The sequence below is a fragment of the Oncorhynchus mykiss genome, chromosome 6 (assembly GCF_013265735.2).
Source record: "Oncorhynchus mykiss isolate Arlee chromosome 6, USDA_OmykA_1.1, whole genome shotgun sequence".
Lineage (NCBI taxonomy): Eukaryota > Metazoa > Chordata > Actinopteri > Salmoniformes > Salmonidae > Oncorhynchus > Oncorhynchus mykiss.
Genome location: NC_048570.1, coordinates 20,037,295 through 20,064,596, shown reverse-complemented (window position 1 = coordinate 20,064,596; position 27,302 = coordinate 20,037,295). Strand labels below are relative to the sequence as shown.

Genomic DNA, 27,302 nt, shown 5'->3' with positions numbered 1-27,302 from the left:
CTGGTGTCAAGAAGGGCAGCTGAGAAGCCACTTCTCTCCAGGAAAAACATCAGGGACAGACTGATATTCTGCAAAGGGTACAGGGATTGGACTGCTGAGGACTGGGGTAAAGTCATTTTCTCTGATGAATCCCCTTTCCGATTGTTTAGGGCATCCAGAAAAAAGCTTGTCCGGAGAAGACAAGGTGAGCGCTACCATCAGTCCTGTGTCATGCCAACAGTAAAGCATCCCGAGACCATTCATGTGTGGGGTTGCTTCTCAGCCAAGGGAGTGGGCTCACTCACAATTTTGCCTAAGAACACAGCCATGAATAAAGAATGGTACCAACACGTCCTCCAAGAGCAACTTCTCCCAACCATCCAGGAACAGTTTGGTGATGAACAATGCCTTTTCCAGCATGATGGAGCACCTTGCCATAAGGCAAAAGTGATAACTAAGTGGCTCGGGGAACAAAACATCGATATTTTGGGTCCATGGTCTGGAAACTCCCCAGACCTTAATCCCATTGAGAACTTGTGGTCAATCCTGAAGAGGAAGGTGAACAAATAAAACCCCACAAATTCTGACAAACTCCAAGCATTTATTATGCAAGAATGGTCTGCCATCCTTCAGGATGTGGCCCAGAAGTTAACTGACAGCATGCCAGGGCAGATTGCAGAGGTCTTGAATTAGAAGGGTCAACACTACAAATATTGACTCTTTGCATCAACTTCATGCAATTGTCAATAAAAGCCTTTGATAGTTATGAAATGCTTGTAATTATACTTCAGTATTCCATAGTAACATCTGACAAAAATATCTAAAGACACTGCAGCAGCAAACTTTGTGAAAATTAATATTTGTGTCATTCTCAAAACTGTAGTGTGAGATGCACTTTGCCAATCATGTTCTAACCCCTCTTAAAATGGAAGTGCATAGTTCCTTTCAACACTAATCACTACCACTTTTGTATCCTTTATATCAATAAATAATATGAATGATTATTCACAAAATTTACAGTACATCCAGTGCTTTGACACTTAAAGGTAGACGCGGCTACAGTATATGGTTACCACAAAGAGCAAGCGACTTCCAACAAAAACAAAGACTGTGTGAAGCGAGAGGCTGCAAGCATCCGCATTTGTTGCCATGCAGCTACTGTATTATGTTACAGGAGAGATATGTGAACTCCCATACACATGTGCAGATGCCAGTATCTGTGTTGGCGCTGACGAGGGCAGCCTCTTGCCTAATTCTCTCTGCAACATCTCTGGCCACAGTGGTGATCGTGATCAAAAAGGTTAAATAAAAACACATCATATTGCTGTGTCTCAGTGGTTGTTGTGGAGCTTACAACATCTTATGTAGGACTTGACACATACAGAAAGAATGCCCCAATTCATTACAATGCTAGGAAACTTCTCAAGAGGAATAACCATTTCGTAGGCTTTCTAGGCTACTGTCAATTGAACATTATAAGGTGGTTTCATTATGGGGTGGTTTCCTGGAAACAGATTAAGCATAGTCCTGGACTAAAAAGCAGGCTCAATGGAGAATGTTCATCGGAAAATATGTTTAATCTGTTTCCGGGAAACCACACTTATGGATAACAAAAGCTTAAAGGACCATCTGGAGTTGCTACATCCATTTTTGGACTAAATTGATAATATAGCCATTGAATCTTAAATAATATAACTCATAAATGCTTAAAGAGCTTAGTTCAACTCTCTTACCTCAATAGAACCTAAAATGTTTGTATACAAAGACAATGTAAACAAACACTGTGTAGCTTCAAAACACAGTTAAATCTATCATTTTGATCTCATGGATGATCAGTCATTGCATCCATAGCTCTGTCTATGAATTTGAGTGTAGTTATAGTTCTCAAGCCCCATCCCATTAGCTGTTTTGTTATTTGTTATTGTTTGAACTTCGGATGTGCCCTTTAAAGCCTGCTTTACACAGTCACAGAGAATGAAGGATTTTTATAAAAAAAGATCCAAGCCTGACCGCAATTCTATCATATCCTGCAGCAGTATGTTAGCCAACTTGATTATCACGAAAATGCTGTCCCTGCCAAGGCAGAAATAGCTCATCTGTGTTTTGGCCAGATATAACAAATTATGTGTTTCATATGACTTTTTTATAACCCTGTTAGAACATTTGAGCATCGTTATAACTATTCTCTGTGGGTTTCTCCCTCACATTTCTGTGGCAATAATATCCTCATAGTGTAACCCTGAGCTGTGGATGTCCACGTCAAACTCCGGTCGACTCTCCAGCTCTGCTGTGAGCTCCTGCAGGATCCTCTTCAGGTCTTGGTTCTTCTTGTGCATCTGCAGATAGTTGAGCTGTAGCTGCTTCTGGTACTTGATGACTCTGTCCTTCTCCCTGTTCCACGTCTGTCTCTCATGCTCAAAGCTGTTTGACAGCCTCTCCTGAGTCTCTCTCTCTTCCCTGAGCTCCACTTTCAGTTTCTTCACCTCTCTCTGGAGGGAGTCAGTGCTCATGCTCCCTCCAGTGCCCCCACTCTGGTCTGACCTCTCCTGGGCCTCCAGTTTGGCCTTTTGCTGCTGCCTATGTTCTTTTGCCAGGGCCAGGTCCTTTTTCATTTCATTGATGTCTGTCTCCAGTATGTCCACCTTTGCTCTTAGTAGATCAGCCTCGTTCTTCTTGCGCTGGAGCTCATTTTGGCATACCTGGGGTGGAATATATGAATTGTGTCATTATCAAATGCATTTTTCTATTGAACATGGAGGTCAAGTAGATAATGGCCTAGGTTTAGCATTGTCACTCACTCTTAAATGCGATTTACATTGGCTCACCACTAGTGTAGCGGCTAAAAATCAGTAAAGAAATCTATTCTGTTTGCATATCATACTTCCTCTGATTTTCTTTTCAGAAAAATGACGTAGTACCTCCACATCCACACTGCGAGAGCGTATCTTTTCCTCTTGCAATTTGTTCTGCTTTTCCAGTGCCTCCATTTTGGACCGGGTCTCCTTCAGCGAGGATTTGAGGCTGACGATGTCATTCAGCTTGTGAGTGACACAAGCCTGGGAGTCCCTGAGTTGCTGCTTCAGCAGTGAGATCTCCCCAGCCTTTTGGCATACCTAGTAATACATGGAAAGGGTAAAAACTGTGTTGAACTAGTGGTTGCTTTTGTCCAATACATTATTGAAATGACATAGACCCGGGTGTTCAGTAGCTCGTTTATCCTAGTGACCTGACCAGAAAATACATTGAGCCCTAGTCACAGTCTACAATTAGCCCTGGTAAGACCATATGGACAATATGGTCAAAACTCCTGGCTCATGACACCTGCTGGCCACTTACCTCCCACTGGGTCTCCTCTAAGGTGGGGTCTAGTTGGTTCTTCTCCATCTCAAACGACATCAGTTTGACCTCTATCAGGTCCTTCTCCTGGGTCATCTGGACCAGCTCGTCCTGGAGCCTCTGGTTGTCCTGCTGCAGCTGACTGACCTTCAGCTGCAAGGCCTGGTGGTTCTTCACGGCCCTCTGGGAGACCTGCCTGAGCTTGGTGGAGCACCTCTGCTTCAGGCCCTCCATCTCCTCAACACAATACCTCTGCTTCTCCTCAAACAGCTGACACGTGTCCACCTCTTTCTCCTCAAAGCTCACCTGTAGCTCCTGCAGCTCTGTCTCACTCTCCAGCAGCCTCTGCTCCAGCAGCTCAATTAGGGACTCATCTGTGGAGATGGGTGAGCGATTACAGCCCCCCATCTCCTCCAAGAGAGGGCTAGGCTGCTGAGGGGAGGGGAGGGAGATGGTGTCCCTGTTAGCCTTCGCTGCCCCTCCATTGCTTAGAGCTGCGACCCTGGCACTGGCACTTATGCCATTCCCGTTGGTCCATGTACAGAGAGGGGGCTGCTGGGGATGGGTCATGCCATAGGCTGTGCCTCCTGCACACTGAGTCAATGGGCCTGTGGAAGCACTGTGGCTCCCACTGGTGCTGTGAGTAGGCAGGCTGGACATTGAATCCTGCCCAGAGTCTGAGAGGGTCCCTGAAAATGTGTCCTGTTGGGGCTCCTGGGAGTCTCTGGTTCTCTCTGGGGGACTAAGGAGGTGGGTGAGGTTGTTGTGAGTCTCTGTGGAAGAGGTGCTCCTGGGGATGACTGGCTTGAAGGCTGTGGGCCGGATCAAAGCCTTGTCCATATTCTAGAGGTAGAGGAAGGAGATGGAACAAATTAAGTCGATCAGATAACATGTTGGTCTGGAGAACCAATGTTGATGTTCATGTAAGCAAATAATACTGCCAATGACTAATCCATCATTTAGTGCTGGGGGGAACATATTATATCCACCCAGATATGTGAGATTTGTACATGTAAACATGCAATGTATAAATATACAGAATACATGAAACTGTCATGAAAGATATGTAACATAAGATATTTCTGTCTGTGCTATCTGGAAACACCACTAGTTATACCCAACCTCCTCCTCCACCTTGTTGTACTGCCTGAGAAAATATGAAAAGCCCTACTCTGTGATAATAATCCCTTAGAATCGATTGGTGCTTCAATTTAAGTAACATCATTTTAAAAATCCCCATAACATCTGTTTTTAGGCTTTGGATGCATCTCAATCCACCGCATCCGCCTATGTCGCACTTCCGCATCTGTGGGGAAAGTTGACAAAGCTAGAGCGCTGTTTGTCAGACCAAAAGACATCCTGAAAATCGGTCTTCTCACAAAAACGTCTGTAGCATAGGAACGGTTTGACCTACAAAACTATTATGACCCCTCCATGGAAAGGGGAGACTCTCACAAACATGAGTGTCACAGGACTCATTTATAGGTAACCGGTACCGGTTTAAAAAAATTAATGGAGGTATGAAGTTAGTTTTGTGCCAACCCCAAAAAAGGGTTAAATATATGTAAAACAAAATACAAACAATATTATCTGATCTTTCTTCTATCTCCTAGATATAGGACAGACACATTTCAAAACCTGAAATGATTATGATTTATTTTCGGACTGTTTATGTGTTTATGACAATTTATGAATGTGTTATACAATGTGTTTCTCTGGGCTGTAATAGTAAAGGCCAAACTCAATATTTAATCTTTTTTTTTATACTTAAAGGGGTCCTAAAATTCAAAATCATGTAGTTAAATGATCCATACTATGACCACCTTAAAACAATTCCATATGTCAGCTTAGATTTACAGGGGTTAATAATGTGTGGCACTTTTAAAGTGTGAGAGGTAAGCTTGTGGACTCCTGTCCAGCTTTGGGAGACCAGTCAAGTATCATATCACCTCCACCCTACCTGATACCCTAGACCCACTCCAAATTGGTCCACTGACGATGGAATCGCCAACACACTGCACACTGCCCTATCCCATCTGGACAAGAGGAATACCTATGTAAGAATGCTGTTCATTGACTACAGCTCAGCATTTAACACCATAATAATGAGTTTGGAGGGTACTAAGCTCGTGACCCTGGGTCTCGACCCCGCCCTGGGTCTCGACCCCGCCCTCGACCCCGCCCTGTACCCTGGGTCTCGACCCCCCCCCCCCACCACCCCACTGATCCTCAACTCTGGGGCCCCACAGGGGTGCGTTCTCAGCCCTCTCCTGTACTCCCTGTTCACCCATGACTGTGTGGCCATGCACGCATCCAACTCAATCATCAAGTTTGCAGACGACACTGCAGCGGTAGGCTTGATTACCAACAACGACGAGACGGCCTACAGGGAGGAGGTGAGGGCCCTCGGAGTGTGGGGTCAGGAAAATAACCTCTCACTCAACATAAAAAAAACAAAGGGGGTTGATCGTGGACTTCAGGAAAGAGCAGAGGGAGCACCCCCCCATCCACATCGACGGGACAGTAGTGCAGAAGGTGGAAAGTTTTAAGTTCCTCGGCGTACACTTCACGGACAAACTGAAGTGAAATGGTCCACCCACACAGGTGGACCAACTGAAATGGTCCACCCACACAGACAGTGTGGTGAAGAAGGCACAACAGTGCCTCTTCAACCTCAGGAGGCTGAAGAAATTTGGCTTGTCACCTAAAACCCTCACAAACTTTTACAGATGCACAATCAAGAGCATCCTGTTGGGCTATATCACCGCCTGGTATGGCAACTGCACCGCCCTCAACCGCAAGGCTCTCCAGTGGGTAGTGCGGACTGCACAATGCTTCACCGGGGGCAAACTGCCTGCCCACCAGGATACCTACAGCACCTGATGTCACAGGAAGACCAAAAAGATCATCAAGCTCAACAACCACCCAAGCCACTGCCTGTTCACCCCGCTATCATCCAGAAGGCGAGGTCAGTACAGATGCATCAAGCTGGGACCGAGAGACTGAAAAACAGCTTCTATCTCAAGGCCATCAGACTGTTAAACAGCCATCACTAACAATAACGCCACTTTAATAATGTTTACATATCCAACATTACTCATCTCATATGTACAGTGGGGAGAACAAGTATTTGATACACTGCCGATTTTTTTCCTACTTACAAAGCATGTAGAGGTCTGTAATTTTTTTTTTATCATAGGTACACTTCAACTGTGAGAGACGGAATCTAAAACAAACATTTGGAAAATCACATTGTATGATTTTTAAGTAATTAATTTGCATTTTATTACATGACATAAGTATTTGATACAGAAAAGCAGAACTTAATATTTGGTACGGAAACCTTTGTTTGCAATTACAGAGATCATACGTTTCCTGTAGTTCTTGACCAGGCTTGCACACACTGCAGCAGGGATTTTGGCCCACTCCTCCATACAGACCTTCTCCAGATCCTTCAGCTTTCGGGGCTGTCGCTGGGCAATACAGACTTTCAGCTCCCTCCAAAGATTTTCTATTGGGTTCAGGTCTGGAGACTGGCTAGGCCACTCCAGGACCTTGAGATGCTTCTTACGGAGCCACTCCTTAGTTGCCTTGGCTGTGTGTTTCGGGTCATTGTCATGCTGGAAGACCCAGCCACGACCCATCTTCAATGCTCTTACTGAGGGAAGGAGGTTGTTGGCCAAGATCTCGCGATACATGGCCCCATCCATCCTCCCCTCATTACGGTGCAGTCGTCCTGTCCCCTTTGCAGAAAAGCATCCCCAAAGAATGATGTTTCCACCTCCATACTTGACGGTTGGGATGGTGATCTTGGGGTTGTACTCATCCTTCTTCTTCCTCCAAACACGGCGAGTGGAGTTTAAACCAAAAAGCTCTATTTTTGTCTCATCAGACCACATGACCTTCTCCCATTCCTCCTCTGGATCATCCAGATGGTCATTGGCAAACTTCAGACGGGCCTGGACATGCGCTGGCTTGAGCAGGGGGACCTTGCGTGCGCTGCAGGATTTCAATCCATGACGGCGTAGTGTGTTACTAATGGTTTTCTTTGAGACTGTAGCCTCCCACGAGGTGAGATCTTGCATGGAGCCCCAGACCGAGGGTGATTGACCGTCATCTTGAACTTCTTCCATTTTCTAATAATTGCGCCAACAGTTGTTGCCTTCTCACCAAGCTGCTTGCCTATTGTCCTGTAGCCCATCCCAGCCTTGTGCAGGTCTACAATTTTATCCCTGATGTCCTTACACAGCTCTCTGGTCTTGGCCCTTGTGGAGAGGTTGGAGTCTGTTTGATTAAGTGTGTGGACAGGTGTCTTTTATACAGGTAATGAGTTCAAACAGGTGCAGTTAATACAGGTAAAGAGTGGAGAACAGGAGGGCTTCTTAAAGAAAAACTAACAGGTCTGTGAGAGACGGAATTCGCATTGGTTGGTAGGTGACCAAATACTTATGTCATGCAATAAAATGTAAACTAATTACTTAAAAATCATACAATGTGATTTTCTGCATTTTTGTTTTAGATTCTGTCTCTCACAGTTGAAGTGTACCTATGATAAACATTGCAGACCTCTACATGCTTTGTAAGTGGGAAAACCTGCAAAATCGGCAGTACATCAAATACTTGTTCTCCCCACTGTATATACTGTATCCTATACCATCTACTGCATCTTGCCTATGGCACACGGCCATCGCTGATCTATATATTTATATGTACAAATTCTTATTCATCCTTTTACAGTTGTGTGTATAAGGTAGTTGTTGTGAATTTGTTAGATTACTTGTTAGATATTACTGCATTGTCGGAACTAGAAGCACAAGCATTTTGTAACGCTCACATTAACATTTGGTAACCATGTGTATGTGACCAATAAAATGTGATTTGATTTATTCAGAGAGCAGGGTATGCATAAGAACATCACTGATGACATCTTACAAAATATCAAGCCATAGCAATATTTACTGTGATTTTCATTAGTAGAATATAGCCTACCCATTCATTCTTGAAGAATATAACTTATAATGCCTTCTTGAGCGCACAATCATAAGGTTATATAAGGTTATTTTACTCAATTGCTTGTTTTTGCTGTCATTTTAGTCTTTGTTAACAAATACGGTATAGTTTCAAAAAGTTTACAATTGTTATTTCAATCTCTTGGACTGTCAGTCCTTTCACCTAGCTATGTCTATGGCTTTGAATGTGGTTACGTGCTGCTGCAGTTAGGCTAAAAAAACTAACTCAGAATTGGGGCTTTAGTCATCAACCTTGGAGATGGTTCAAAACAGACTGGACAACACAAGGCTTGGTGCTTCAACAGAGGTAATGTGGTTGTTTGCTATAGTACCTACTGTGCTTGTCTGATCTTGTGTTTGACGTTGTCTTACTGGTTATTAATTATACAACACAGGCATATTCAAAATGATGTTGAGCAAGTCAGAGTCTCACCTTCTCCAGTTTCCCAGACATAGGCAGCAGTTTAGGTGTCTCTCTACCGTCTGGTTCCATATCAGTAGAATGTCCCTCTCCTACACGATCTTCTGTTGGGACGCCTCTGCGGTGAGTCATCCGCGACTTCTGGCTCACCTTTAAGTAAAATAAGTCCTCACTTCTGCCTGCCTGAGAGATGCCTTTAGTGGTGTGGTTGGAAGACCCCTGAGCAAAGCTGTACTTCAGTAGGCCATCCAGGCTCCGGCCCGTTTTCCGGGGATGGCCTGCCTTCTTTAGTTTGTACTCCGTGGCCTGACGGTGCTTGCTGTGGAGACTGGGACCTGAGATGAAGCTGCTGACACTTCCCATGGTCTCTGGGCATAGGTGAGGGCAGAAGAGATGTCCTGGCAGCTTTAACGTATGCTGTTGAAGAGGTACTGGGAATGGGTGTTATACTCTTGACCCCAGGTCGGTATTGTCAATGTTTCCATCTGCAGGGAAGACATTTCGATTTCAGATGTTTTGTTATTGTTGTATTTTGTGAATATAACTTTGTTCTATAAAGGGATTTATTTTCTGCAACAACCATACTGTAGCCCGACGGTAGGCCACCCTGTTCCTGGAGTGCCACTGGTACTGCAGGAATTTGTTCCAACAAGGCACCACACCTAACCAATTGAGCTAATTGATCAGTTCAATGATTGCCTAAATTCAACACACCTGGTCTTCCAGGTCGGTTAAATCAAAAACATAAAGTACCTGCTGCCCTCCAGGACCAGGGTGGCCTACCCCTGCTGTAAACGTACCCTCTCTTCCTCACCCCTGCCCTGGGAGATACAAGGTCCCAGATGTTGCCAACCATGGTCTCTAATCCTCTAGGGAACAGACCTATAGTGTACACTAGTTCACACTAGTTACTAATAAGCAGAGGTCTCCGAAGTGAATGATATTGCCTTTGGGCTCCCCAACCACCTGGTGTCCTTTCTTTAAGCATAATGTCCACAGGAACACAAGCATGGTTTCAAAGGGCCAACTATAATAGTCCCATTAAGTAGTACGTAGCTGACGGCTAATCTGTTGCAAATCATTATTTCCACAGTGTGGCTGGCCTGAAAGACATGCATAGCTGTCACTGTTAATGCTCTTCATGATTAGAGCATTGTGCAAGTGCGGTTGTTTTGATTGAATAAGGAGCGTTAGTTTTGCACTGTTTGTCTCTCAGGAGGAGATGAAAAGATTGACAAAACATGCGCCTCTTTTGCTCATCTTATGTTTTCATAGAAAATGCAATAATAGCTATGTGGACAAGGACTAGAATCACAATGGACAAAAGAGAATACAGCCACTTGGCCACTAGAAAGAAAAATATATTTAGCTTCATTCAGGATGAGGATACATTCTACATGATTGTACTGTTTGGCATTGTTCCCTTACAATGCACAAATAATAGCTAATAATAATCTAGATGTATACCTGTTCAAGTACAGAACAAATGCCAGATGCCACATGTAAACAATCTTTGACATCGTTCTTCTCCCCTCCCCCTGCTGTCTGTCTGGTTGATGTATCTCAACTAATTATCTTACAATCCCTTTCAAATTCTAGAATTCACCACCAGAATTCATCACAAGACTAGAAAATATTCACATTGACTTACTGCCACGGAAAAGCATCCATCTAGCAGACTAACGCGCTGCAATCGGTCCAGTCCTGGAAATACCATGTAGCTGTGTTTGTGTGTCTGAGTGTGTGTGTCTGAATGAACCAATCATGCAGTGAACACATCACCACGCCAAGAGGGTACCATTCTGAGGGGGTGGGTCTTCCTTTACTGACATGTAAATTCAGCAAGGCAGGAGATGGGACCTTGGAAGCCCCCCCAGGGGATGGGGTGTACAACATGTGCTCCTTTTACACCGGCACACGCCGCTCAAGTGATTAACTCCTTTCCTCACAATGGATTCTTTACACTCCCAAACTCCCTCTGCCCATTTTCTCCATCAACTGACTGTGTAATAACCTCCCCTCCCCTCTCTGTTCCTCCCTTCCCTTCTCTGTTCCTCCCACACTGCCCTGCACCCACTCTGAACAAACACCTCTCTGGATGAAGAGAAAGAACCCCTCTCTTTCTTTGTCTCCTGAAGTGTGCCAGTCTTTGTGTGGACTTTTGTCTGGTAGTTGATGTACTCCTATTAAACAGACAACACCATATTTGAGTGTAAAATATATGACTACACTTTAGAATAAATAGCAAATGGTGCAGTGGGAAAAAGTGGGAAAAGTACCCAATTGTCATACTTGAGTAAAATTAAAGATACCTTAATAGAAAATGACTCAAGTAAAAGTCACCCAGAAAAATACTACTTGAGTAAAAGTCAAATAAAAGTATTTGGTTTTAAGTATACTTAAGTATCAAACGTAAATGTAATTGCTAAAATATACTTACGTTTTAAAAGTAAAAGTATAAGTAATTTTTTATTCCTTATATTAAGCAAACCAGGTTTTCATGTTTTTTTAAATTTAAGAATAGCCAGGGGCTATCTTCAACACTCAGACATCCTTTACAAATGAAACATGTGTGTTTAGTGAGTCCACCAGATCAGAGGCAGTAGGGATGACCAGGGATGTTCTCTTGATAAGTGCGTGAATTTGAGTATTTGCCTGTCCTGCTAAGTACTTTTGGATGTCAGGGAAAATGTATGAAGTAAAAAGTACATTATTTTCAATACTTTACACCACTGGTGCTGCTGCTGAGGGCTTTAAGCGGCTTTGAGTCGCATTCAGTGCTGCTATATCAGTTTAAGCTCGCCCACATTCTCAGCCTCTGTAGAAGTAAGCCCTTGTTTTAGACAAGCAGTCTAAATTGTTTCCACCTTTTAACATAAAAACCTTAATTGATCAACTTTTCCATGATAGGATGTTGATCAGAGGAATATTTTGCACAATGTTCACAGATGGACCATTATTGATTTAAGGATATCCATTCCAAGTGCTCTGCATTAGCGGTAGGGCAATATTTCCTTAAATCTGTGGTTAATTGCACTCATTTTACATTGACTATCATAGATATTTAAGATAATGTATGTGAACTGTCTCCACTAAACCTATCAGAGGGTCTTCTTGTATTTAGGAAAATGTTGTAATTTCATCAAGATTAAGCCTACATCATCGAAATGTATATATATTATAAACATCCATCTGACCCTCAGGCCTTCTAGGATCACCATGATTAAGGTTTTCAGTCACTGGAGAATGATTGGTGTGGGTGAGGGTTTCGTGGCGACACTGAGAGTGGGGTTTGAAGGGAGTGATCTCTTTGAGTGAGTGTGTGTAGTGGGAAGAAGGGTTGCTGCTGGTTCCCCCAAGCCCCAGCTGACCTGCCTGACACAAAGCCCTGTCACACAGAGGACCAGCTGGCACTCAGACACCCACAGTGACACACGTAGCCAATCCATTACCTCATAGAGGCTACAGCAGGGTCATAAAGGACAGGATTTATACCTAAAATCAAATCAAATGTTATTTGTCACATGCGCCGAATACAACAGGTGAAATGCTTACTGACAAGCCCTTAACCAACAATGCAGTTCAAGAAACAGAGTTAAGAAAATATTTGCTAAATAAACTAAAGTAAAAAATAGAAAGCAACACAATAAAATAACAATAACGAGGCTATATACAGGGGTACAGGTTAGTCGAGGTAATTTGTACATGTAGGTAAAGTGACCATGCGTAGATAATAAACAGCGAGTAGCATCAATGTAAAAACAAAAGTGTGTGTGGGGGGGTTTCCTGAGGGGGAAAAGGCGTTATCGTGCCCTCTTCACGACTGTCTTGATATATTTTGACCATGATAGTTTTCCAATACAGCCCTGTTGATGTGAATAGGGGTGTGTTTGGCCCTCCTTTTCCTGTGGTCCACAATCAGCTCCTTTGTCTTGCTCATGTTGAGGGAGAGGTTGTTGTCCTGGCACCACACCACCAGGTCTCTGACCTCCTCCTCTCATCGTTGTTGCTGATCAGGTCTACCAACGTTGTGTCGTCAGCAAACTTAATGATGGTGTTGAAGTGTGTACTTGGTCACGCAGTCGTGGGTGAAAAGGGAATAGAGGAGGGGACTAAGCGCACACCCCTGAGGGGATCAGCGTGGCATATATGTGTTGTTGCCTACCCTTACCACCTAGGGACAGCCTGTTAGGAAGTCCAGGATCCAGTTGCAGAGGGAGGTGTTTAGTCCCAGGGTCCTTAGCTTAGTGATAAACTGAGCTAAGCACCACCATGCTTTGAGGGCACTATGATGTTGAACGCTGAGCTGTAGTTAATGAACAACATTCTCACATAGGTGTTCCTTTTGTCCAGGTGGGAAAGGACATTGTGGATTGCGATGGGGATTCCGTCATCTGTAGATCTGTTGGGGTGGTATGCGAATTGGAGTGGGTCTTGGGTTTCCGGGATGACGGTGTTGATGTGAGCCATAACCAGCCTTCAAAGCACTTCATGGCTATTGACGTGAATGCTATGGGGAGGTCTCACAAGGAACGCACGTTCCTTGTGAGACCTCCCCATAGCATTCACGTCAATAGTAGAGCTGAGCTCTACTGTACCTCAATAGCCACAGGGCCAGATGGCACTTCTTAGAAGTACCGTCTCGATATGGTCAATATTTAAAGAGTTACATGTGTTTTCTATTGGGGTCGCAATGTGCACATGCACATGCACATGTCTAGGTAAAAATGTCTATTTCATGACAACATCAAGAAGTTTTGGAATTACGTCATACAGTTGAAGTCGGAAGTTTACATTCACCTTAACCAAATACATTTAAAGATTTTCACAGTTCCTTACATTTAATCCGAGTAAAAGTTCCCTGTCTTAGGTCAGTTAGAATCACAACTTTATTTTAAGAATGTGAAATGTCAGAATAATAGTAGAGAGAATGATTTATTTCAGCTTTATTTCTTTCATCACATTCCCAGTGGGTCAGATTTTTACATACACTCAATTAGTATTTGGTAGCAATGCCTTTAAATTGTTTAACTTGGGTCAAACATCTCAGGTAGCCTTCCACAAGCTTCCCACAATAAGTTGGGTGAATTTTGGCCCATTCCTCCTGACAGAGCTGGTGTAACTGAGTCAGGTTTGTAGGCCTCCATGCTCGCACACACTTTTTCAGGTCTGCCCACAAATCTTCCATAGGATTGAGGTCAGGGCTTTGTGATGGCCACTCCAATACCTTGACTTTGTTGTCCTTAAGCCATTTTGCCCCAACTTTGGAAGTATGCTTGGGGTCATTGTCCATTTGGATGACCCATTTGCTTTAACTTCCTGACTGATGTCTTGAGATGTTGCTTCAATATATCCACATAATTTTCCTACCTCATGTTGCCATCTATTTTGTGAAGTGCACCAGTCCCTCCTGGAGCAAAGCACCCCCACAACATGATGCTGCCACCCCCGTGCTTCACGGTTGGGTATGGCGTTCTTTGACTTGCAAGCCTCCCCCTTTTTCCTCCAAACATAAAGATGGTCATTATGACCAAACAGTTCTATTTTTGTTTCATCAGACCAGAGGACATTTTTCCAAAAAGTACGATCTTTGTCCCCATTTGCAGTTTGCAAACCGTAGTCTGGCTTTTTTTATGGAGGTTTTGGAGCAGTGGCTTCTTCCTTGCTGGTTATGTCGATACTGTGGACATAGATACTTTTGTGCCTGTTTCCTCCAGCATCTTCACAAGGTCCTTTGCTGTTGTTCTGGGATTGATTTGCACCTTTCGCACCAAAGTATGTTCATCTCCAGGAGACAGAACGCGTCTCCTTCCTGAGCGGTATGACAGCTGCGTGGTCCCATGGTGTTTATACTTGCATACCATTGTTTGTACAGATGAATGTGGTACCTTCAGGTGTTTGGAAATTGCTCCCAAGTATGAGCCAGACTTGTAGAGGTCTACAATTTTTTTTCTGAGGTCTTGGCTGATTTCTTTTGATTTTCCCATGATGTCAAGCAAAGAGGCACCAAGTTTAAAGGGAGACCTTGAAATAAATCCAGAGGTACACATCCAATTGACTCAAATGATGTCAATTAGCCTATCAGAAGCTTCTAAAGCCATGACATCATTTTTGGGAAATGTCCAAGCTGTTTAAAGGCACAGTCAACTTAGTGCATGTAAACTTCTGACCCACTGGAATTGTGATGCAGTGAATTATAAGTGAAATCATCTGTCTGTAAACAATTATTGGAAAAATTACTTGTGTCATGCATAAAGTAGATGTCCTAACCGACTTGCCAAAACTATAGTTTGTTAACAAGAAATTTGTGGAGTGGTTGAAAAATGAACTTGTTTGGGATAGGGGGCAGCATTTTCACGTTTGGATGAAAATCATGTACAGAGTAAACTGCCTGCTGCTCAGGTCCAGTTGCTAATATATGCATATTATTAGTAGATTTGAATAGGAAACACTCTGAAGTTTCTAAAACTGTTTGAATGTATGTGAATGTATAAAAGTTACATATTTCATAAAAATATTTTTGAATTTCGCGCTCTGCCTTTTCAGCGGAATGTTGTCGAGACCATAAGAAGTTTTAATGCCTTCAACCTAAGTGTATGTAAACTTCCGACTTCAACTGTATTTTTGTTATTAATAACTAATATCATGTATTGAAAACACCAGTCTGACTTGCTGTCCCCTCGTGGCACGTAGACTGTGAATAGGGAGAGGAGACAAGATGATCAACATTTTTAGCCCTCCCAGTCATGACAAAGCCATTATGCTTAGCTCACATAAAGGGTGAGTGTGTGTGTGTGTGTGTGTGTGTGTGTGTGTGTGTGTGTGTGTGTGTGTGTGTGAGCCATCGAAAAGGGTAGTACATGACAGAAAAAGCATTTCCAGTGTGTGATGAGGTGAATAATTGAACATGAAGGACCCGTCTCTCTCGCTGTGTAGCCTGTCAAGGATCCCCTGACATCGCTTGACATCGTCAGGGGTGGCAGGTAGCCTAGTGGTTAGAGCATTTAGCCAGTAACCAAAATGTTGCTGGATTGAATCCCTGAGCTGACAAGGTGAAAATCTGTTGTTTTACCCCTGAACAAGGCAGTTAACCCACTGTTTCCCAGTAGACTGTCAATGTAAATATGAATTTGTTCTTAACTGACTTGCCTAGATATACAAAATAATCTGTTATTCATCGTGTAGAAAGTATGAGTAATCTTCTTTAAAATTAGACTGTACTTAAAATGATGTGGGAGGCAAGCATCTATCTTTCACTGTCCCTGTTACGGTGCGTGAATGAGGACCCAAAAGCGAATTAACGTAAACAGAGCTTCTTTAATAACAAAACAAACGTAGGCTCAGATGGACCGGCAGATTCCGACAGGACAGGACAAGGTTGCAGCAAACATGACGATAGTCTGGTTCAGGCATGAATAACACAAACAAGAATCCGACAAAGACAGAAACAAAAACAGAGAGAGATATAGAGGACTAATCAGAGGGAAAAAGGGAACAGGTGGGAAAAGGGGTGACGAGGTAGTTAGGAGGAGACAAGGAACAGCTGGGGGAAAGAGGGGGAGAAAAGGTAACCTAATAACGACCAGCAGAGGGAGACAGGGTGAAGGGAAAGGACAGAAACAAGACACAACATGACAATACATGACAGTACCCCCCCACTCACCGAGCGCCTCCTGGCGCACTCGAGGAGGAAACCTGGCGGCAACGGAGGAAATCCTCGATCAGCGCACGGTCCAGCACGTCCCGAGAGGGAACCCAACTCCTCTCCTCAGGACCGTACCCCTCCCAATCTACTAGGTACTGATGACCACGGCCCCGAGGACGCATGTCCAAAATCCTACGGACCCTGTAGATGGGTGCGCCCTCGACAAGGATGGGGGGGGGGGGGGAAGACGAGCGGGGGCGCGAAGAACGGGCTTGACACAGGAGACATGGAAGACCGGGTGGACGCGACGAAGATATCGCGGAAGAAGAAGTCGAACTGCGACAGGATTAATGATCTGAGAAATACGGAACGGACCAATGAACCGCGGGGTCAACTTGCGAGAAGCGGTCTTAAGGGGAAGGTTCTGAGTGGAGAGCCAAACTCTCTGACCGCGACAATATCTAGGACTCTTAGTTCTACGCTTATTAGCAGCCCTCACAGTCTGCGCCCTATAACGGCAAAGTGCAGACCTGACCCTCTTCCAGGTGCGCTCGCAACGTTGGACAAAAGCCTGAGCGGAGGGGACGCTGGACTCGGCGAACTGAGATGAGAACAGCGGAGGCTGGTACCCGAGGCTACTCTGAAAAGGAGATAGCCCGGTCGCAGACGAAGGAAGCGAGTTGTGGGCGTATTCTGCCCAGGGGAGCTGTTCTGACCAAGACGCAGGGTTGCGAAAAGAAAGACTGCGTAAGATGCGACCAATAGTCTGATTGGCCCGTTCTGCTTGACCGTTAGACTGGGGGTGAAAGCCGGAAGAGAGACTGACGGAAGCCCCAATCAAACGGCAAAACTCCCTCCAAAATTGAGACGTGAATTGCGGACCTCTGTCCGAAACGACGTCTGACGGAAGGCCATGAATTCTGAAAACATTCTCGATGATGATTTGTGCCGTCTCTTTAGCAGAAGGAAGCTTAGCAAGGGGAATAAAATGAGCCGCCTTAGAGAACCTGTCGACAACCGTAAGAATAACAGTCTTCCCCGCTGACGAAGGCAGTCCGGTGACAAAATCTAAGGCGATGTGAGACCACGGTCGAGAGGGAATGGGAAGCGGCCTGAGACGGCCGGCAGGAGGGGAGTTACCGGACTTAGTCTGCGCGCAGACCGAACAAGCAGCCACGAAGCGACGCGTGTCATGCTCCCGGGTGGGCCACCAAAAACGCTGGCGAATGGAAGCAAGCGTACCCCGAACGCCAGGGTGGCCGGCTAACTTGGCAGAGTGAGCCCACTGAAGAACGGCCAGACGAGTAGGAACGGGAACGAAAAGAAGGTTCCTAGGACAAGCGCGCGGCGACGGAGTTTGAGTGAGTGCTTGCTTTACCTGCCTCTAAATTCCCCAGACAGTCAACCCGACAACACGCCCCTCAGGGAGAATCCCCTCGGGGTCAGTGGAGGCTACTGAAGAACTGAAGAGACGAGATAAAGCATCAGGCTTGGTGTTCTTAGAGCCCGGACGATAAGAAATCACGAACTCGAAACGAGCGAAAAACAGCGCCCAGCGCGCCTGACGCGCATTAAGTCGTTTGGCAGAACGGATGTACTCAAGGTTCCTATGGTCAGTCCAAACGACAAAAGGAACGGTCGCCCCCTCCAACCACTGTCGCCATTCGCCTAGGGCTAAGCGGATGGCGAGCAGTTCGCGGTTTCCCACATCATAGTTACGTTCCGACGGCGACAGGCGATGAGAAAAATACGCGCAAGGGTGGACCTTGTCGTCAGAGAGGGAGCGCTGAGAAAGAATGGCTCCCACGCCCACCTCTGACGCGTCAACCTCGACAACGAACTGTCTAGTGACGTCAGGTGTAACAAGGATAGGTGCGGATGTAAAACGATTCTTGAGGAGATCAAAAGCTCCCTGGGCGGAAACGGACCACTTAAAGCACGACTTGACAGAAGTAAGGGCTGTGAGAGGGGCTGCCACCTGACCGAAATTACGGATGAAACGACGATAGAAGTTTGCGAAGCCGAGAAAGCGCTGCAGCTCGACGCGTGACCTAGGGACGGGCCAATCAATGACAGCTTGGACCTTAGCGGGATCCATCTTAATGCCTTCAGCGGAAATAACAGAACCGAGAAATGTGACGGAGGAGGCATGAAAAGAGCACTTCTCAGCCTTTACAAAAAGACAATTCTCTAAAAGGCGCTGGAGGACACGTCGAACGTGCTGAACATGAATCTGGAGTGACGGTGAAAAAATCAGGATATCGTCAAGGTAAACGAAAACAAAGATGTTCAGCATGTCTCTCAGGACATCATTGATTAATGCCTGAAAGACAGCTGGAGCGTTAGCGAGGCCAAAAGGAAGAACCCGGTATTCAAAGTGCCCTAACGGAGTGTTAAACGCCGTCTTCCACTCGTCCCCCTCCCTGATGCGCACGAGATGGTAAGCGTTACGAAGGTCCAACTTAGTGAAAAACCTGGCTCCCTGCAGGATCTCGAAGGCTGAAGACATAAGAGGAAGCGGATAACGATTCTTCACTGTTATGTCATTCAGCCCTCGATAATCTATGCAGGGGCGCAGGGACCCGTCCTTCTTCTTAACAAAAAAAACCCCCGCTCCGGCGGGAGAGGAGGAGGGGACTATGGTACCGGCGGCAAGAGCTACAGACAAATAATCTTCGAGAGCCTTACGTTCGGGAGCCGACAGAGAGTATAGTCTACCCCGGGGAGGGGTGGTTCCCGGAAGGAGATCAATACTACAATCATACGACCGGTGTGGAGGAAGAGAGGTGGCCCTGGACCGACTGAACACCGTGCGCAGATCGTGATACTCCTCCGGCACCCCTGTCAAATCACCAGGCTCCTCCTGTGAAGAAGAGACAGAGGAAACAGGAGGGATAGCAGACATTAAACATTTCACATGACAAGAGACGTTCCAGGAGAGGATAGAATTACTAGACCAATTAATGGAAGGATTATGACAAACTAGCCAGGGATGGCCCAAAACAACAGGTGTAAAAGGTGAACGAAAAATTAAAAAAGAAATGGTTTCGCTATGATTACCAGAAACAGTGAGGGTTAAAGGTAGCGTCTCACGCTGAATCCTGGGGAGAGGACTACCATCCAGGGCGAACAAGGCCGTGGACTCCCTTAACTGTCTGAGAGGAATGTCATGTTCCCGAGCCCAGGTCTCGTCCATAAAACAGCCCTCCGCCCCAGAGTCTATTAAGGCACTGCAGGAAGCTGACGAACCGGTCCAGCGTAGATAGACCGACAAGGTAGTGCAGGATCTTGAAGGAGTACAGGAGTAGTAGCGCTCACCAGTAGCCCTCCGCTTACTGATGAGCTCTGGCTTTTACTGGACATGAAGTGACAAAATGACCAGCAGAACCGCAATAGAGACAGAGGCGGTTGGTGATTCTCCGTTCCCTCTCCTTAGTCGAGATGCGGATACCTCCCAGCTGCATAGGCTCAGCACCCGAGCCGGCAGAGGAAGATGGTAGTGATGCGGAGAGGGGGGCAACGGAGAACGCGAGCTCCTTTCCACGAGCTCGGTGACGAAGATCAACCCGTCGCTCAATGCGAATAGCGAGTTCAATCAAGGAATCCACGCTGGAAGGAACCTCCCGGGAGAGAATCTCATCCTTTACCTCTGCGCGGAGACCCTCCAGAAAACGAGCGAGCAAAGCCGGCTCGTTCCAGCCACTGGAGGCAGCAAGAGTGCGAAACTCAATAGAGTAGTCTGTTATGGATCGATTACCTTGACATAGGGAAGACAGGACCCTGGAAGCCTCCTCCCCAAAAACAGATCGATCAAAAACCCGTATCATCTCCTCCTTAAAGTCCTGATACTGGTTAGTACACTCAGCCCTTGCCTCCCAGATTGCCGTGCCCCACTCACGAGCCCGTCCAGTAAGGAGAGATATGACGTAGGCGACACGAGCAGTGCTCCTGGAGAAAGTGTTGGGCTGGAGAGAAAACACAATATCACACTGGGTGAGGAACGAGCGGCATTCAGTGGGCTCCCCAGAGTAACACGGCGGGTTATTGATTCTGGGCTCCGGAGATTCGAAAGCCCTGGAAGTGGCCGGTGGATCGAGGCGGAGATGGTGAACCTGTTCTGTGAGGTTGGAGACTTGGGTGGCCAGGGTCTCAACGGCATGTCGAGCAGCAGACAATTCCTGCTCGTGTCTGCCTAGCATCGCTCCCTGGATCTCGACGGCTGAGTGGAGAGGATCCGAAGTCGCTGGGTCCATTCTTGGTCGGATTCTTCTGTTACGGTGCGTGAATGAGGACCCAAAAGCGAATTAACGTAAACAGAGCTTCTTTAATAACAAAACAAACGTAGGCTCAGATGGACCGGCAGATTCCGACAGGACAGGACAAGGTTGCAGCAAACATGACGATAGTCTGGTTCAGGCATGAATAACACAAACAAGAATCCGACAAAGACAGAAACAAAAACAGAGAGAGATATAGAGGACTAATCAGAGGGAAAAAGGGAACAGGTGGGAAAAGGGGTGACGAGTTAGTTAGGAGGAGACAAGGAACAGCTGGGGGAAAGAGGGGGAGAAAAGGTAACCTAATAACGACCAGCAGAGGGAGACAGGGTGAAGGGAAAGGACAGAAACAAGACACAACATGACAATACATGACAGTCCCTCGTTTTCCCCTGCTATCCGTCCATCCAGGCTCTGCATGCACTAGTGTGATGTCTCCTCCTTAGAGCATACAATGGGATCTAATTGGATGATCCACTTAGTACATTACTGAGGAGGCTGTGAGTAAATGACCCCTTAGCACAGAAGAGTGAATCGCACATACTTACTGCCACTGAGGGAAGAGTGAGTGTCTGTGTGTGTGTGACATCAATCAAAATGTCAACTTTATGTTTGAATATGAGGTTGCATGATTTAGATGCCGGTGGGTATTTTGTAGGCTACCCTAAGTGTCTTTCAATCAATCATTTTGAGTGGTTGAGGAAAGGGCTTTGTGTGGATGGGGGGTAAGGTTAAATGAGTGTTGTGATGAAGTGAGCACGCACTATACTCATTAATTTAGCACTATTGTTTTTCATTGAGACAAGAACAGCCAGGCCCATTTTAATGGAGACCTATCTCTGAAATTAGAATGCTTGCCTGAAGCGATTTCGACACTGAAATTAGACATTAGACTGACAAACAATCAACTTTTATAGAGGAGGATGTCCATTCTATTCATTGTATTTCTGGGCTGCCTGCTATTTACATTGTGAAAGGCATTTGCATAAGCCTAGCAGCTGGGCTCCAAGCAAGGATAAACGTGTCTTTAATTGAGTCCAAATGGTACCCTTTACCCTTTAATGACCATGCCGCAAAACGACAAGTGCTAAAGGCTTTATGTTTTTTTTATATACATTTCCTTATTGAGCCACGTTATCCACATTCTACATCGATGATTGTTCTCTGATGGCTGAACACTTAATGTTACTGGAAGTGCCTGGAATCTATCCAAAAATCGTTTTAGAGAGTTGTGTGTGTCGTCCGTTAGATGCTACAGATCAGTAGCCTCTCCGTAATCATGAAATATTTACTTCTTAGGCTTTTATCTCTGAGTTGGACTAAAAATGAAATGACAGTGAAAATGTATGGCAGCAAATATTATTCTTTTTAGAATTTGAATCATGCCCATGGGCCATGGCCAATTTGAGCTTCAATCTTGTTTTTGATTCGTTTTTTTCCGACTAACCTGCATCTAAAACTGAAACTGCAGTGACCCGTTCCACTTGCGACAGAAAACAAAAAAGGGAGTAGGATTTTAAAGTAAGTAAAAGTATCTCTAGGTATCTCTCTCTTTCAATAATGTAGAACCACAGACTGAAAGCTTGTGGACCCAAAACAAGCTGAGGCCCCTTTTAAGACAAGAAGTGACAGGAGTGTCTACTGAGATGCATTAGAGGAGGAGTACATTTAGCTCCAAACTTTAAAGAGCATTGGCCATGCTAGGTAGAAAGTTCTATATTGTTGGGGATGGTGTTACTCTGGCTTAAACTCAAAGCCTTGAATCAGGGGGCTGAATACCCTGTGACAGAGCTGTTAGGTTTGAAGTAGAGCCAGACCTCTTATCTGGACAAGCCATTAGTTACACAGAAGCCGTGGTTGCACCTTGCGTTAATAGTTGGTTGTCGTCATCTGATTAAAATGATCCGATCATTATCTGATCGGGATTTGTTGCATTTACGCATGACTTAACATGTGTTTCTTATCTGCCCACTGCGTCCGCATTGTGACCAAATTCCCTGGTCCCTCCCTGTATGCAAATTATTCCAACCTGTCTTAGACCTCTTGGTATGACACAAGCTGTATAAATCAACAGAAAATAGCGCACTTGTATAGTCAATAGTTTTATAATCTCATCATCACAGCCTACTTTTGTTATCAAACTATTTAAGACTGGTTGTATATAGTCCCGATAACCTTGACCTTGACCTAATTCGCTATGATAATTGGATAATTCGGAACCTCAAAATGATAAACACTGGCGTAGCATGAAGCCCAGAGCTTTGGGAGCCAACTCTGCCCCCAGATGTTGGACTCCCCAGACAGCATATTAAGAAGTTAAGATTTTTTCTGGACACTTCTATAACATACCATTTACATCCGAAATACAATAAGTTGTCCTTTAAAAGGTCCAATCCAGCCATTTGTATACCAATATCAAATCATTTCTGGGTAACAATTAAGTACCCTACTGTGATTTTTCAAATTAAAATTTCTTCTTTCAACAAAAATAGTTTCTTACCAAATAGCAATTTCTCAAGCAATAATTTTGTTAGGACTGTGGGGTGGGGGAAAGCTGTGGTTTGATATTCTTATTGGCCAAAACTCCATCCACAAAACATGTTGAAATTTCAGGAGGACTTTTCAAACAGCTCTTACACTAAAATGGAATTATCACTATTTTCACAATTTCACAATATGGAATTATATTTAAAATACAGGTAAATCACAGTTGTACTGCACTGGACCTTCAACTAGTGTTTAAGGTTAACATTGGCTGTTGTTTGTGCAGCCGACATTTGAGGACTTAATGTACTTTATGTTCTGATTTTTAAAGGAAATAAATATATGCATATGTGGGGGTGGGGCATCAATGTTGTGTTTTCATTCGCTGTGCTAAAACTATAGCAATAGCATCCCTACATTAGCATTGATGAATCACGCCTTAATACATGCTGTATTTGGGTATCTGGGACAGTTATTTTGAGAGCTTCATTAGCAGGTTTTAATGGTTAGTCTGAAGACACTGCAGATGGAATATAAGAAAAGACTGTGCTGCTTTCCAAAGCCTGTCATCTCCAGTTTCTCTACACCCACACATCTTCCTGTATCCATTTTTATTCCCAGCATAAAGCTGCACGATAATGCATGGCTGAACATGTCTGTGCAGGTGCCCTGTTTATCCAAAATCTAATCTTGTCACCAGACCCTGTATTTAAACCTAGCTGCAGGTTTCAACAAGTAATGTTCCCAGATGTCACAATGGTTTGACGTTATGGCAGTGTACACTAATCTCCTTGTTTGATGTACACTGGGGTGGTAGGTTGTCGGTTAAGAGAATAAGGATCTATTTCTGTGTCATGAATTGTGTCTAATGAATAAGTGATTTGATTTTTGTTATTTTATTGTCTTGCATTTTCCAGATAGAAATACAGTTTATAGATGTAGTACAGCAACACAGATGCCCCCTGCTGTAAACTGTGTCATTTGCTGTTTTTTCTATTCACTATCAAAAGCTGTAGTATGTAACATTTTATTGCTACATATTATATTGATAGTTGTAGTTTCAACAACAGGACTTGATAGTGTTTAGAGGCAGTAGAAAGCTGACACCTCAGTCAGGACCAAGGTGCATGTACTCCAGAGAGTTGTTCTTTAGAAAACAAGCTAAACACCTGCACTAAAAGGATCAACTTTTCAACTCTTTAATTGTTAAAATACATGTTCTTCTTCAATCATGGACTGCAAAACATCTCCTCTGCTTACAGTAAATAATTGCCGAATCAGAACACATCCAAATGCTAGACTTCTTTCCAATGCCTTTCCAATACTTCCTAGCATGTTTGCCCTGGGCTAGTCAATATGATCTACTTGTAGCCCATCACATCCAGTTTAGCAGCCATAACATGTTGAGCCTGAGCCCTAAGGGGACCTACCTCCATTACTGAGTGCTGTGCTGCTTTCCTGGGTCTGACTCTTCCCTGTAGAGGATGGCTAGCGCTGGTGTGGTGGGAAACACAGGCGCAATGTTTCCTTTGGTGTTTATGTTTCTTTGTCCTCTCAGCCCGTATTCGTCTCTCCGTACTGTGTGTTCACTTCATCCCATCGACCAGGAAGTGAACACTGTCATCCTCCTACAGAAACACACTATTTTGCTTTCTCCCTCTTTTTCCTTCTCGTTTACCTTGTTTTCTCCCACTCTCTCACTACCACTCACTCTGCCTCTTTCTTGCTCCCTCCTCCTTTCTTTTCCTCTCACTCTCCTTTCATCCTATCTCTGGAGAGATATGTCTCCCACTCTGCTTTCTTTACCTACCTACCTACCTACCTCTCTCTCTCTCTCTCTCCTTCTCGCTCTCTCTCTCTCTCCTTCTCGCTCTCTCTTTCTTTCTTTCTCTCTCTCTCTCTCTCTCTCTCCTTCTCTCTCTCTCCTTCTCTCTCTCTCTGTCTCTCCTCTCTAATTGGCACTTAAACCGACTCGGCCTAGAGGTTCTGTTATTCTATACAAACATATCATCAGCCCACTGTTCTTATTGGATGAGCCCACTGTTCTTATTGGATGAGCCCACTGTTCTTATTGGATGAGCCCACTGTTCTTGTTGGATGAGTCCACTGCTCTTATTGGATGAGCCCACTGTTCTTATTGGATGAGCCCACTGCTCTTATTGGATGAGCCCACTGTTCTTATTGGATGAGCCCACTGCTCTTATTGGATGAGCCCACTGTTCTTATTGGATGAGCCCACTGTTCTTATTGGATGAGCCTACTGTTCTTTTTGGATGAGCCCACTGTTCTTATTAGATGAGCCCACTGTTCTTGTTGAATGCCTCCACACTCTTCTAAAGCTATTCCTAGGCACGGTGTGCATGTAATTCTACCCACAGTGCCTTCAAAATGTCCGATCTCTGTTGTATTACTTTATGTTTATAATAGGAGCAGGCAAATCAATCATGAGTTAATAACAACTGATTATGTAACAGCCTACACAATGTCTCTACTCATTGTACAGTTTGTGAGTATTAGGTAGACTTGTGTGATGAAAACTGGGTTGGTTATATATGAAAGATACATTCTGACAATGCTCTGGAGCTGATGCTATGACTCATCCTCTGTGTCTCCTGGTCTTAGCACTCAGTGTTCAGCTCCTGAGGATTAAACCTGCTTCACTGTGTCTCCCTGGTCTTTAACGCTTAGTGTTCAGCTCCTGAGGATTAAACCTGCTTCACTGTGTCTCCCTGGTCTTAACGCTCAGTGTTCAGCTCCTGAGGATTAAACCTGCTTCATTGTGTCTCCCTGGTCTTAACGTTCAGTGTTCAGCTCCTGAGGATTAAACCTGCTTCACTGTGTCTCCTGGTCTTAACGCTCAGTGTTCAGCTCCTGAGGATTAAACCTGCTTCACTGTGTCTCCCTGGTCTTAAAGCTCAGTGTTCAGCTCCTGAGGATTAAAACTGCTTCACTGTGTCTCCCTGGTCTTAACGCTCAGTGTTCAGCTCCTGAGGATTAAAACTGCTTCACTGTGTCTCCCTGGTCTTAGCGCTCAGTGTTCAGCTCCTGAGGATTAAAACTGCTTCACTGTGTCTCCCTGGTCTTAAGGTTCAGTGTTCAGCTCCTGAGGATTAAACCTGCTTCACTGTGTCTCCTGGTCTTAACGCTCAGTGTTCAGCTCCTGAGGATTAAAACTGCTTCACTGTGTCTCCCTGGTCTTAGCGCTCAGTGTTCAGCTCCTGAGGATTAAACCTGCTTCACTGGTTTCTCCAGCCCTCTTCAATAATTCACACAGAGAAATTGTGAGAGAGCTGGCAGACGCTCTAACACTTAAAAGGCTTGGAAAACAGACTGCGAAATGAACTGTTTAAAACAAGTAAAAAGGTCCAAAACTGATGGCTAAACTGTGGCTCACCTTACACACACAAGGATCTCTGAAATTATGACACACCTGCTGTTCAACTAACCACATGGATACAGAACCAATTAGGGAAGAGGTGCAATTGACATTGCAGCTATCGTATTGCATGGAATAGAGAATGGTTCAAATGAAAGGGAATCTGAATATATCATGTTTAATCCAATAAACAAGCAATAAACGCATTCCTTATTCCTTCCACTTTCCTTCCTATACAGATAAACTCAGTTTATTAGGTACACCCATCTAGTACCAGGTCGGCCTCCCTACAGTCTGAATTCTTTGGGGCATTCTACGAGGTGTCTGGAACGTTCCACAGGGATGTTGGTCCATGCTGACGTGATGGCATCATGCAGTTGCTGCAGATTGGACGGTGGTACATTCATGCTGTGAACAGCCTGTTCCATCTCATCCTAAAGATGCTCTATTGGGTTGAGGTCTGGGGACTGTGCAGACTGTGCTGGCCACTCAAATAAACTGAACTCGCGGTCATATTCCAGGCGAGGTTTTTCCACTCCTCAATTGTCCAGTGTTGGTGATTGTGTGCCCGCCTATTACGGCCAAGACCATTTTAACGTGTAAATTTGGATAGTCACACTTGCTTCGCCTTCATGTTGTTGCTAGTAAGCAGGCTAGGTAGTGCTAGGTATCAACAGCAAATCCAGTAGGGGCAGGAAACTATAGTGAGCTTCGATTGGTCAATAGCAACGTTTTGTCGCAAGAGTATTTGCATAAAGTTAAGTTTTACCCAACT

At 44.8% G+C, this 27,302-nt stretch overlaps 1 protein-coding gene across 3 annotated transcripts; it reads right to left on the bottom strand.

Annotated features, from left to right (window-relative positions):
- Positions 1 to 449: 449 nt before the first annotated feature.
- LOC110525418 (leucine zipper putative tumor suppressor 1) lies at positions 450 to 25,031 on the bottom strand. Of its 3 annotated transcripts, none has more exons than XM_021605497.2 (5): positions 24,582 to 25,031; positions 8,758 to 9,230; positions 3,316 to 4,158; positions 2,898 to 3,092; positions 450 to 2,678 (listed from the first exon to the last, which is right to left on the bottom strand). In XM_021605497.2, exons 2-5 carry the CDS (start codon positions 9,106 to 9,108, stop codon positions 2,181 to 2,183), a joined length of 1,887 nt encoding a protein of 628 aa, XP_021461172.2. In that variant the 5' UTR covers positions 9,109 to 9,230; positions 24,582 to 25,031; the 3' UTR covers positions 450 to 2,180. The 3 variants fall into 3 exon arrangements, with proteins under 3 accessions (XP_021461172.2, XP_036835456.1, XP_021461173.2); XM_036979561.1 differs by lacking the exon at positions 24,582 to 25,031 and adding an exon at positions 10,397 to 10,592; XM_021605498.2 differs by lacking the exon at positions 8,758 to 9,230.
- Between the last annotated feature and the right edge of the window lie 2,271 nt (positions 25,032 to 27,302).

What these genes read in the sequence shown, in the direction of transcription:
- LOC110525418 (XM_021605497.2), bottom strand. Translation starts at nt 9,108, where the DNA reads ATGGGAAGTGTCAGCAGCTTCATCTCAGGTCCCAGTCTCCACAGCAAG. An exon ending in TAGAGGAGACCCAGTGGGAG is followed by an intron (nt 3,093 to 3,315) that starts GTAAGTGGCCAG and finishes ATGTATTACTAG; the next exon opens with GTATGCCAAAAGGCTGGGGA. An exon ending in CTCGCAGTGTGGATGTGGAG is followed by an intron (nt 2,679 to 2,897) that starts GTACTACGTCAT and finishes ATTCCACCCCAG; the next exon opens with GTATGCCAAAATGAGCTCCA.